General features: G+C 40.0%; 1 protein-coding gene across 3 annotated transcripts in view; it reads right to left on the reverse strand.

Annotated features, from left to right (window-relative positions):
* The window catches only part of cntnap2b (contactin associated protein 2b), a 29848-nt gene that overhangs the window by 14011 nt on the left and 1787 nt on the right, over nucleotides 1–14050 (reverse strand). For all 3 annotated transcript variants that reach the window (XM_058074037.1, XM_058074055.1, XM_058074045.1), the window contains exons 2-12: nucleotides 11765–11875; nucleotides 9796–9989; nucleotides 8553–8700; nucleotides 5955–6158; nucleotides 5688–5872; nucleotides 5459–5602; nucleotides 3985–4243; nucleotides 3430–3579; nucleotides 1308–1470; nucleotides 611–717; nucleotides 422–541 (exon numbers count right to left, since the gene is read on the reverse strand). In XM_058074037.1, the coding sequence (XP_057930020.1) occupies nucleotides 422–541; nucleotides 611–717; nucleotides 1308–1470; nucleotides 3430–3579; nucleotides 3985–4243; nucleotides 5459–5602; nucleotides 5688–5872; nucleotides 5955–6158; nucleotides 8553–8700; nucleotides 9796–9989; nucleotides 11765–11875 (1785 nt within the window). The remainder of the gene's footprint in view (nucleotides 1–421; nucleotides 542–610; nucleotides 718–1307; nucleotides 1471–3429; nucleotides 3580–3984; nucleotides 4244–5458; nucleotides 5603–5687; nucleotides 5873–5954; nucleotides 6159–8552; nucleotides 8701–9795; nucleotides 9990–11764; nucleotides 11876–14050) is intronic.

Here is a 14050-nt window from a genome sequence, read left to right on the forward strand (position 1 = left end):
ACACACACACACACATGCACACACTCCCACCCACCCAGTTGTAGTTAGGAAGCCCTTTGGGCACGACTGGGTGAAATAAATTAAATACGGTTTTGGCAGGAAGCACAAATGCAAGGAAATACAGCTGGAATAGGTACAGATTCTGGACAATCTAAAAGGTTTGCTGTGCCAGTTATTGTGTGCAGCTGCTCTATAGAAGTCCACAACTCAAGACAAATGGGCATGATGCCCCCTTTGCGTAAGCTTTGTTTCTTCATAGTCCTTTTTGAACAAGTGAAACTGTGAACTGTACTCTGGTGTAACTTGTATGCATGTTCAAAACGGATTAAACCATTACCATTTTGTCCTCACAGTGTATGTCGGGAAAAATGATTGCCTTTTGATAAAAGTAACTGAGGATCCCTTCACTTATTCTTCTCACCTGTCATGTCACACATAACTTTGAAGGGCCTGATAGGGCCGCTGCCATCAGGGTCGATCCAGTAAGTCCCAGAGGTCTTACCCTGGTGCTTGTAGTCCTCACACGACTGCTGAAACATGGCTACAGAGAAGACATAGCTCAGCAGTCAAAGCACACACATAGGCCGTGTGTGTGTGTGTGTCTACTTACACGTATGGCAAGTCGCTCCGGTGTATCCAGTACCGGTACAGTTGCAGCTGAATGCATCCCATGTCTGAGAACAGCGGGAGCCATGTTCACAGTGGTTGGGAACACACCTAGCGTGGCACACAGGTGAACAAAGTACTTACTCGACCGATCACTCAATACTGGTACCCAATCACTAAACTGCCTCCTCCTCAGAGCGTGAGCCGGCGCCAGTTGGTGCCAGTTGGCGCCACTGGAATGTAATGGCATGAGCCATGCTAGGAGTCCACTTGGCCGGCGCCAGCTGGTGCCAGTTTGCTCCAAACATTATGTGATTGGCGCGTAGTGGCTCACTGTGGTGCCGAATAACGGCAACATGGCAACATGCCGAGCGAAAATTAATTCGGCGCCACATCGAGACACTATGCGCCAATCACATATCCTTTGGCGTGAACTGGCACCAACTGGCACCAACTGGCCCCAGCCCAGTGGACTCCTAGCATTAGTTTAGTATGCTAGCGTGGTTTGGTGCATGGAAGGAGCGTAATGCCCCATGACGACGTGCAGGTTCTGGGTGAAAAAATAGGAAGTTTATTCTTGTACACAACCGGTCATACAGACTATGGCTTAAGGTGTGTAGCTTTTTATGCAAGACTCAGCTGAATTTAAATAATATATCATCATTTGGTGATACTACATCCCTAAAACATGGGCATATTACCTGTCAACGATAGCACACATATCCAGGCTAACATTTTCAAAGCTTCCGATGAGACCTTGTTCCACAGCTCTGAGGTCAGCCAGATGGTCATCAATGTGGATCATCTGCATGCAGCCCTGAAAGGGGCGCTGGGGTGTGTGTGTGGTCGTCTGTGGGAAGTAACCTTGAAAACAATATAGTGGTACTTTCACTTCCCTCACACAGTAGCAATAGATTATAAGTTACAGTCATCATCAGGAACTAGCACACAGTGTCCTAACTTCTTCCAGTCAGGAAATATTGATGCAAGCGCCACTTCGGTGTACAGCAACACATGTAGATATGTTAAGAAGTTACACAATATATTTTAAATGGGACCTATTATGCTCGTTTGTATTGTGTTGCAGACTCCTAATCTTCCAGATTCTGCTTCCGAACCCAAACCGTCTTTTTAATTTACTTTAATTTACCCCTGGCCCTCTTCTACGTAAGCCCACTCCGCTGTGATTGGTCACACGCCCAAGCACTCCAGAGGACTTTCAGATATGTAGGTCTAGTATGTTTACTGAGTGCAGACCATCTGCAGCCCATATAAGGAAGAACACATGCAAAGCCACCTTCTTTCAGGGCTCACTTTCAAAAACACACACCTGATTATCTGAAACTTTGGCATGGTTTAACACCAGAATACATTCTAACTACATTTATAGGTTAGAAAAGCGGGAAAAGCATCATAGGTCCCCTTTAAAAAAACTGCATCTCTGCTTTGAGATGTACTAGTTGGTCAACACAGTGAAGCAACACTACACTAAAATGAAGATATTCATTCATTCATTTTCTAACGCTTTTTCCTCACGAGGGTCATGGGGGTGCTAGAGCCTATCCCAGCTGTCTTCGGGCAAGAGGCGGGGTACACCCTGAACTGGTCGCCAGCCAATCCCAGGGCACATATAGACAAACAACCATTCACACTCACATTCATACCTATGGACAATTTGGAGTGGCCAATTAACCTAGCATGTTTTTGGAATGTGGGAGGAAACCGGAGTAGCCGGAGAAAACCCACTCATGCACGGGGAGAACATGCAAACTCCACACCAGAGATGGCCGAGGGTGGAATTGAACCCTGGTCTCCTAGCTGTGAGGTCTGTGCTAAAATGAAGATAAATAAATAATAAATAAATAAAACAACATACACACGTCTTTCACCAAATATGAAGTGTTTGTTGATACCATATTTTCTGTACTGTAAGTTGCACTTTTTTGATAGTTTAGACTTATTGTCTAGCTAACATGCTGACTGATATGAAGCAAGGTGTGAATGTCACAGTCAATGGCCGCAAGGGGGCACTCTAGGCTTGGATTCAGTGATGATGATGATATTGATGTTCTTGTTTTGAATCATGTGAAATAAATGCGACTAAAGCTTGGCTTATGCATGACGCTTGTGCTGAATCAGGCAAAGACAACTTTTATAGTCAGTGCATCCCGTCCCCGCCGTTAGCCCGTATTTTCCCAGGCGAGAGAGGACATTCCTGCCTCCTACTGGATCACCACCAGGAGCTGTTGTCGTCCACCATGTTTTTTCATACGAGACTATTCACAAAGTTAGACAATTTCCTAGGTTTGCCGTGTGAAAGATTTGGGCTGCACGGCGTGGCGTGGTTGGAAAAGTGACAGAATTTGGATCTCACAGATGCCAAGCTTTATGGTCCAGTGGGACTTACCTGTTTTTTTCCTTTTCATGATGCATTCCCTGACTGATGCAACTTATAGTCCAGAAAATCCCAAAATTGTTTCACCTTTAGTAATTGTTGAGGGATCCAACAGAACATTATTTAAATTATTTGTGCAATTTACTGTACGCTGTACATAGTTGTTCATATTTGATGTCATCTATTTATTCTCCACGTTATTATTATTTATCTTCTTTTGTCTCTGGTATTATACGGGAACCAGGCAACGACATTTCGTTGGCAATTTCACTGCTGTGTTATTGTGCAATGACAATAAAGGAAATCCATCCATCCATCTAGTTGTGGAATATTCTGTGTATACATACTGTATATCTCACAAATATAAACCAAAATCTGAAAATCTGAAATCTTCAAACACACAAAGAAATGTAGTGGTAATACCATACCTCCAAAGTAGTACGTTCCCCCCGTCATGATCTGGACCGGGATAGCTGTTCTGACTGTGGATGCCTCGTCTCCATCCACTGTCAGCATGGCATAGTTCTCCAAAGCATTCAGGTGGACGCTGTGCCACTGGCCATCATTCAGACTGGAACCTGAAAGACAAAATGACATGGTATTATGCACACTGAGGAGGGGAACGATAAACCGATACGATCAGATATCCAGTAGAACCAGTAGAAGCCTCCTGGATCGTGTTAGACCAGTGGTTCCTACATTTTTTACTTCAGACATTTGACCATATACCACCCTATTCATACACACTGACAAAACATAAACCTTATTATGTTGATTAACGTGAAACATAATTACATTCATACATTAATTTTATAGCAATTCCGGGTGAAAAATGTATATTTGCATACACATTTGCATTAGTTAAGATTACCCGTTACTGAAAAAAGTAACAACATTAGTAACATCGTTTAAATAAACGCCATCACTGTGTATCTATCACCGAGAGGCTTCCACCCTAATGCAGACGTACGAGTCGAGCTCACCTGAGGATATGTCAATATGCGTGTTCTTCTTTTGCGTCACGTTCATATACACCGTGATCTTGCCCTCTGTCATTCCCACCTCCACCCAGCCATCGGCCAGGGCTGTGAAAAGCAGCAGTCCATTTGGGTTCCACGTCCTGAAAGACAGACTGACAGACAGGGTGTCACTGTCAGTCTGACCAGGCAACTGCAGAAAGGATGAGGAATTGAAGAAGACGGGGAAGGAGTTGGACTCGGCACATGAAAATGTGAGGTTGCGCTGTAGGGAAGAGACAGAGGAGAAAGGAGAGAGGAGATCCAAGAGTTAAAGCGTCACCATTGAAGGACAATTCACTAATTACCTTTTTTTTTTAGGGTTAGGGTTAGGGTTCATCAGAATATTTTATTCCTTCAGATCCTTTAGTAACAATGTGTTACTTTTATTTTGTTGTGCAGTATAATATATATATATATCAAGTTTGGCTGTTGACCATTTATGTTCATACATTTAAAGAATGATAACTACCACAGCACGTCATCTTGTTGTAAAAATATGCAATAGGATGAAGTGACATAGATCTCACACATGTGCAGAGATGATCGTGTTTGCGGTACGACTTGTATCATGACACTAACTATACGCTCATCTTGCTAGCTTCCTGACTGCCTGGCAATCTTTTTTATGTTTTTTTTGTTTTGGTGTGTTTCCGTCATGCAGACTTTTGAGGGGTTGTGTACATTTGTGTGCATGTGCACCATTTGTCTTATGCATTTGTTTTTGATGCTGCAGATTTTTTTATTATTTCCAGCATTTTCCCCAATACATGTGTTTGATGATGTTTGTATATTTTGGCTTAAGATCATTGCAATGCAATATACTAAGTTCTATGTGAAGTATTTCCATAATGCCTCATATTAACTCTCTAACAAGATCTCAGTGTATAGACTGGTTATATATCTCATCTCGTTTCATATTATCTACATACTGTATTGTATATAACTCTGGGAAAAACTGTTGATTTTTGTTAATACTTGGGTTGTTTATATTGTTTATTTTTCTATATTGTGTATTTTGTACTGCTTAACTGACTCTGTACTCTTGCTGCTGTGCAATGCAAATTTCCCCACTGAGGGACGAATAAAGGCATATCTTAATCTTAATCTTAATCTCCCTGACTGCCACCGTATTTACTGGTATTTACTTAATACCGGTACTTCTTCCAGTCAGAACTTAAACATGACTTTAACAACAACGGATGTACTGATCTGTTACAACAACATACCATTCCACCCTGTGTCATATGTAAAGGTAAGGTAAAACAATCCTGCAGATTACATTACATACATCCTTGCATTATTGTAATGTATATATATATTGACATGTGTGCTGACCTCTTGGCCAGGTCACCCTTGAGAAAGAGATCTCGATCTCAATGGGTTTTCTACCTGGTTAAATAAAGGTTAAGATACATACAAGAAGAGAGGGTTGTCTTACAAAGCTGGACGTGTCCACTTTCCCTCTGCGGACCAAGTTGGTTATGTTGTCGCCATTGTAGGTGATCCCCTCCATGCAGCCCACGAAGTTCTCTCCACCCCCTGAGCTCGACTTTGCTGATGGAGGCAACCCCCCAAAGCTAATCTGCAGGAAGACAGCAGTGTTGCATTCACTTGTTCATGACTTGAATTCCAAAATAGAACGAGGAGCGAGGGATGAGTTGTTTTACCTCATAGTCCAAGTCCAGGTGGCCAAACTCTCCATTGGTCCTGAAATTATGAACATGATGATCCAGGGTGAAGTTGACGTTCCTTCGGTAACGCTGTATGACGACGTTGTGCCAGTGGTCGTCATCAAGTAAACTTCCACTGGTCACAGACGTATGACCCTGGATAGAGCCATACTGGTTACTGCCTGGGAGGGCAGAAGAATGTTTACAGGTCAAACGTACGAGACACCGTTCCTGTCCCTGAACGTGTATGAAAGTGACGCCTACCAAGGTTGATGCTCAGCTGAAGCCGAGCCCTTTGAAGCTCCAGAGAAATGTAGTCTCCTTGTTGTCCCTCTCCGTGGAGCAGCACGCCATCTCCAACTGTGGTTCTAAATTTGAGAGCAATGACATCCTTGGCAATCTTCATCTTTTTACTTCTGAAGCGGTAGGGGATGATTCCATGGCCGTCAAAACTGATCACATCAGCCCCTAAAAAGGTTGGAAAAGTACAGAAGATATGAACTTGGACGAGTCGACACGCTCAAGGCTGTAGGGATTCTAGTATGTTTCTTTCTAGTTTTGTTGTTTCCCAGCATCACACCAAGTACTCACACAATTGGAGCAACTCAACTCAACGCAATCTGCAATATATTGTATAGTACAAACATACTGAGTGTGTATGAGGCCATATTGAATGTGCACTCCCCATGTCCTCATGTCCATATATTATTGCAGCCATCACTCCACTTGAGTTGAAAAGCCCCCCCTTAAGTTGAATTATATATATATATATATATTAGGGTGGCCCTCTGTAAGGGGGTGAAATTTCAAACGAATAATGTCTATGCTCCAAACCCGGATTCTTGTTCCTTTTGACCCAGAAACGTGCTGTGCAAAGTTTCGTTGAAATCGGAATATATTTAACCGGTGCTCAACGACTCTGAAATTTTACTCAGCGAACGCTAGTCACAAGCACTCCGGGTCCCCCTCTATAAAGTTAAAAATAAGATAAGTTACGATGGAATTTTTATGGAACTTTACAGGGCCAATTTTCTTTATAAACTGAATTTTGAATCATATGACTTCACAGATAAATTAAAGGACAGCCATTAGTTACTTCTGATTTAAATACATGTTTGCCGTATCTATTCAATTGTCAAACTGTGCAGGCGAGAGTAAAAATAAGAAAGGCGCTATTCATTCATTCATTCATTTTCTGCCGCTGGAGCCTATCCCAGCTGTCTTCGAGCGAGAGGCGGGGTACACCCTGGACTGGTTGCGAGCCAATCACAGGGTACATACAAACAACCGATTCATTTTAATTTAAATTTGAAAATGTATGACTTTATTTCTGACAATCGGAGTAAAATTTTGAATTGTATGACTTCTTATTCAACATTTTAGTTAACTGAAATGGAAATAATTAAGTATGATTTAAACATTTCTTTGTGACTTTCTAATCCATTTTTCTCTGTAAATTTGGTCAAATTGGATGACTTTAGAGTCATTTGACTTTAGAGGTTCCACTATAGAGTTAATTGGTTTCAGACCCGACTACGATAAATAAATAATAAATAGCAAATCAAATATTTTCATAGCTACAGCATAGAAAACCCGTTTCTGACTTTCAAAAATTATTAGAGCCCTCTAGGCATGACATAACAAACCAATAACCAAAACCTTTACACTCCTGTTATTCATCTTTACACATTGTTCAACTCTTATCAAGCCAGCCAGCGGGCTAACAAATTAGCTAACAAATTAATTTATCCTAAAATTAAGCCACTTCCACACAGAATTAGAAGAGAACCAAGGTAATGTAATGTATGTAATGTAATTCATGCCGCCTAGTGACCAGAATACTTCTATTTCAACATGTTTTGACAAATACAAAACATCTGTAGAAACAAAAAAAATCTTCCTCGCCTCAAGAACATGTAATTCAGTTCTGATAAAACTGATGCCATTGTACCATAAAAGCAAATCTCTCATTTACAAATTATATCTGCTGGATATCTGCTGGTTGCACCACCAACTTGTAAGGTTCACCAAAATACTATTTACTAGAATATTGACATAAAATGAGGTATAGCCAAAAACAAATGACTATCACACATGAAAGGCCCTTTACTGTGCTACGACTGCATCTGTGCAAAATCCCCCACTGCTGTCCTCTTGTGTTCTCCTCCATCAGGCTCCCTGGAGTACACGGCTCCCATCGACTCATTGATCTTATATAGTAAAACTTTAAGGTCGTTGAGCACCGGGTAAATATTATTCGATTTAAAAAAAAAATTACTCGCGTGGTTCTCTCATGGAGTGGAACAAGAATCCGGGTTTGGAGACTGAATTTTCAAACTTTCGAAAATAAGGGCCACCCTAATATATATATATATATATATATATATATATATATATATATATATATATATATATATATATATATATATATATATATATATATATATATATATATATATATATATATATATATATATATATATATATATATATATATATATATATATATATATATATATATATATATATATATATATATATATATATATATATATATATATATATATATAAAGCAAGCCATGAAGATATATATATATAATATATAATATATAATATATAATATATATATATATATATATATATATATATATATATATATATATATATATATATATATATATATATATATATATATATATATATATATATATATATATATATATATATATATATAATATACCAAAACAAACAACTCAGATAGAGCAGATGCTTGAACTCCAAACGACAGTGAGGACAGAACGGCTTCAAAATTGGGTTTGTAGCGTGAACATCAGCCTGGGAAAGTTCATGAAAACCACTCACAGTACGAGCAGCCGTAAAGCTCCACGCGTACTCCGACGCGCCCCCCTTGGCTCTTTTGAAGTGGGACAAAGCGGATGTAGCGGGCCAGAATGGTGTGCTGCAGCTGGTAACGAACCACGCCCTCGCTGTTCACGTTACCCTCAAACGTCTGGAAGAAGACAGAACCACAGACAGGAGGTGATTTGACCACTTTTATGACCTATAAAAGTAGTTAGAATGTTGTATTCTGGTGTTAAACCATGCCAAACTTTCAGATAATGAGGTTTGCGTTTTTGGAAGTGAGCCCTGAAAGACATTTGGGATGGCTCAAAACGCTCCGTTTCAAAAGGCGTGGTAAAACTGCCCCTTTGTGATGTCACAGAGGGGGCGGACTTCCTTATAGGGTTCCTAGTTAGGAAGCACTTTGGGTGTGTGACCAATCACAGCGGAGTGGGAGTGTAGGTGGAATACATTAAAACAGACCGTTTTGGCAGGAAGCACAAATGCAAAAAAATACAGATTGAATAGGTATAGATTCTGGAAGATCTAAAATGTTTTCTGCCCAGGTTATGGTGAGTAGCTGCTCTATAGGAGAGCACAACTCAATGCAAAGGCTCAAAAAATGAGAATAATTGGTTCGCTTTCACTCAATGAAGCCCATAAGTCAAAAAGTATCTTGTTGTGGTCATTGCAGGCTAGCAAACTAGCTAACAGTGCTGTTTGCTCACCGTCAATACTGTAAACAATAACCAACAGTGCGACTCAGAACGCTGCGCGGTCGCAAGCCCCCCTTCCCCCCCTGACAAAACCCACAACGCTGAAAAAACGTTCTGCACCCAAATAGCAGAAGAAGCCAGTAGCTGGGAATAAACATGACGGCAGGAGCAACATGCTTCAACAAGGACACAAAAACGCCACAGCCGAACAGCAAAGAGCCACGGTGAGAGGTGCTGCGAGTCAATAACTTTGTGTCCAATCAAGTAGGTTGTTCATTAAAATTCATTAAACGACATTTAAACAAGAGAGAAATACATTTCGACATTTCGTTGGCAATTTCACTGTTGTGTTTTTGTGCAATGTCAATAAAGGAAGTCTATCTAAATATGAGGAAATGCTAATGTACTTATGTATAGCGTATATATATATATATATATATCTTCTTTATATAAGATATATCTTATCTATCTTTATATAAAATCTAAAAATAATTTGTGATGTACAGAACTTTAAAGTAACAAAATTATTCCAATACCAGATTTCTTACCCAGATGTTCCCATCTTGTAGATAAGGCCTCCAGTTTTTTTGCGTGTCACTGTAAAGAAGTTGGTATTTGCTGGTCCAATCAGAGCTGCTATAGCGGCCCTGTGTCGCTATGGCAACAACCTGCTTTCTCGCACCCAAGTCCACCTGTAACCACTGGTAACGGTCTGTGTCTGATGGAGACCAGCCTCCAGCACCTGGTTTTGGAGGAAAAAATTAATGTTCAAGTAACAGGAACCACTTCAAGGAAAACTGCACTTTTGGGGGAAATTTTGCCCCCAAATCTGATGTGAAACATGACCACACGTCTTTGCTTTTTCTGTGTGAGACCAAGAATGTGCTATTTACATAACTGACCTGTAGTGTGTCTAAATTAAGCGACAGTAACATTGTTATTGTAGCAGCTAACACGTATTATTGTAGCAGTTTGTTTGTACACGGCTAGATGGAATGTGTATTAATTCGTTCATTGTGATGCAGTCATGCTGGTGTCCTGACTCATCTGCTCCCCATCTGCTCCGATGCTTTGATTTTCTTCTTGCCTGCTTAACTTATAAAACTTGGAGCTCATCCTCTGTCGATTCAGGCTCAAAAGAATAAGGTTCCAGTTCCTGATTTGACCAAAAGTAGTCGTTGTCTGCGGCTTTCACAGAATCTGCCATGATTAGGAGTTGCAAACAGACACTCACGTTACCCGCTGCTGTAGGTCCTATCTAGGGGGTCTGTGAAATCAATGAAAGACGTTCCAGTCCCATGTTTAAAAAATATATATATTTAAAAAAAAAAAAAAAAACTTAAACTGTATTATGGAAAGCAGGAAGTGAACAAATGAAACAGTTACTGATTGTAAAAGTTGTAAAAGTAAACTGCATTTTGGAAAGCAGGAAGTGAACAAATGTAACAGTTAGTGATTGTAAAAGTACCAGATGGAGGGGTAGGATTTAATAAGCTTTGCTTCTTCCTACTCCTTTTGGACATGTGGAACTGGGAACTGATTATGGGATGCACTCAATTGTAATCTGATGCATGTTCAAATGAAATAAAACCATTACCATTACCATTAAATGATCAAATATGGTAAAATTAAAACATATTACATTGTGTTATTGTGAATGTACCTGTTATTGCATGGTCACAGCATGTACTGTATATAAAACGATAAAATGTTGTTGGACATTTGTGCATTGTTAGTGCGTTGTTAGTGTGTTAGAATTGCAGATGATGGGCAAACCTCCAAAAAAAAGTGTAGAGAATTTTCAGTATGAGAAGCATAGAACCACAGAACAAAGTTCAGAATCATCTACAGTAGGTTGGGGGTGTCCAAAGTGGCTCAGCAGCGCCTCCAGAGAGTGAGACAAATTAGTGCCCATTTACCATAGTGTTCTGATTGACAGCTAATCCAGCACACGTCATCCTAAAAATAACTAGAGAGACGATACTGCAAAATGCACAGAAAGGTTTGTAGGACCCGTTGTCTGTGGATGTGGCCATTTGTTGGCCCAAACACTCCTTCTACATGTTACAGGTGTTTTCTAGAACAGGAGCATCCACACTCCCCCCCACTCAAAGGTCTCCATACTGACAAATTAAAGGATAACCCATTACATATACAATACATATGCAAAGATATTTATTAGTCGGGCCTTTTTCTCATTATATTGCACTTTTTTTGCTCCTTTTTCTTTATTTACAAATATTTAAATTTTCTTTTCATAACTCCATTATCAGAACTTTTATCCAACATAATTTCCCTAAAATTGTAACTTTATTGTTGTGTTTGTTTCTCATATTTCAACTTTTCCCCCTTCATTTTTCTCCTCATAAAATGACTGCTCTTTTTGTTCCTTTTTGCTGTTTCCTTTGTGCCAACGGCCAATAAATGTTGGACACTGCTGTTGCCTGTTCCAGGATAAGTCATAGCCAATAAAGAAACAAGCCGCGGGTGACAAAAGGCCACACACAGGACTCAAACCTTGGTTGCGGTTCAGCTTGGCATAACCGGCTCCGTAGCTTTGGCCGTACACTGATGAGCTGGTGAAGGAGCTGTAGGGAAGAGGCGTGGCCAGAATGTCCTCGCACCGCCCTAAAAAGAACACACAAGGTTGATGAACACTTGTCTAATTTGGAGACGTTCCTAACTTTCGGAGGGCTGGTTAGTCATGCATGAATAATGTTCTTGTAAGGTCTAAGCTGGGCTCCGCTACCTCTGTAGTCTATCTGTCATTGAAATTAATCTGTCATAGAAAATAAATGAATTAATGTTTTACTAGTGGCGGCAAAGACCTGGGTTAGATAGGATAGGCTCCAGCATACCCTAGTGAGGTTAATTAAGCGGTATAGAAAATGATGGATGTTTTTGTAGTTAGAGCAAACAACCTTCTACAAACAATTTAACATTATGTGAGCACTATGGACATACTACAATAACACTGTTACACTCATATTACCCAATATACTACTTATTCTCCACATTATTATTATTACTATTTATTATTACACAGGAGCCAGGCAACGACATTTTGTTGGCAATTTCACTGCTGTGTTATTGTACAATGACAATAAAGAAAGTCTATGTCTAAATAAGCCATTTAAGACATGAATAGGACTAATTGTTACATCCCAAAGTTGTCTCGGGTAAAATGGGATGTAACAACAAAGTACTGGGCAGGGAAAAGAAAATGAAGTATATCATGCCAGAAATAATCCTAAAAAAACTGGGGACAAAACAAAAAAACTCAAAACTAGGATGCAAAACTAATGAAGCAAAAGTTACCAAAAATACCCAAAACTTACCAAAAACCTCTCAATAAAGCTCAGCACACCATGCTAAGCAATTAACACAAACTATACAGTACCTGCAAAATGGCCGCACAAACAACACAGAGCTCACAAGGCACTTCTGGCTTGGTCACACTCTCTCTCTCACACTCACACTCTCTCACACCCACGTTTGGAAGAGCAGGAAGAGAGCGGCGAGCCGTCTGCCTCCTTTATGCCAGCTCCACCTGATTTCCAATCAGGCCCGCCTGGGATGCACCTTGCACTCAGCAGAAGAGGCCCCAACAGTCCCCCACCTTCAAGGCCCTGATTGGGCATGGGACACATCATGCTTGATGTTGACTGCTTTTGATGAGGGCGTCTTGTGTTGAAAGGCTGAAACGTACATCGGTACACTACCGATGATGCGTCCCAAAATGTACATCCTTCCCATGGCTTTTTGGTAACTTTTGCATCCTAGTTTTGAGTTTTTTTGTTTTGTCCCCAAACAGACTGTGTACATATATTTATACTGTTATTCTGTATACTTTGTATTTTTCATTCTTTTTTAATAGATGTGTCTGCACCTACTATACCAAAACAAATTCCTAGTATGTGTTTGCTCATACCTGGCAATAAACCTTTTCTGATTCTGATTCTGATTCTGATTCTGATGGCTGAGGTAAAGTCATACAATACAACTGGCGGTCATTCCTGATGGGGGAAGGGTCACAGACCTTTTGTGTGTGCATGTGTCGGGCGGGATGCATTATAATGAGCTACTAATATGCATAACAAAAAACCCTAAGCTGGGCGCGCACTTTAAAAAGAGACAACAAGGATTATAAAAAAAACAAAACAATGACTTCCAAAATGAGTCTAAAATGTGCTTTTATCAAAATCAAGTATCTGCTCTATATTTAGAAGCCCATCGGTGCAAGTACAAAAGTTAGCATCAGCATCAGCCTTTGCTTGTTTCAGGCCTACTACCTCATCACGTCTTCTATTCCTCTATCATTTGTTTCTTAAGGCGATAATCCCAAACATAAATTATCACCGTCAATTGTTTCCACAGCTGACCGTGGTAAGTGAATTTATAAATCAAAAACTTTTCTAGTTAGGTCATAGAAAACCTGTTTACAATCTTCTAAATATAGTTTTAACATTATTAGAGCCTGTAGACCTGACATAACAACCCTATAGTCACATTTACACTCATATCACCCAATGTAGTAGACATAGTAAAAGAAAATAAGACATATTAGATACAAATAAGTTATAACATACACAGACTAAAAGGTCAGCGAGTTCCTTGATTTGTGCGGACAGTGTATTTCCTGTGGTGGCTATTGTCTCATTCATGTAAAGATGGCTGAATGACATCACGTCACTTTTTATTTGAACAAGACACAAGGCACCGCGCGATTGCAACAACACACCATCGGTAGGCTAAACTAACGTTCCCATTCCTCACGTTCCCAATTAGTGGGTGAACAATCAA

Source organism: Doryrhamphus excisus, chromosome 1, assembly GCF_030265055.1.
Source record: "Doryrhamphus excisus isolate RoL2022-K1 chromosome 1, RoL_Dexc_1.0, whole genome shotgun sequence".
Taxonomy (NCBI): domain Eukaryota; kingdom Metazoa; phylum Chordata; class Actinopteri; order Syngnathiformes; family Syngnathidae; genus Doryrhamphus; species Doryrhamphus excisus.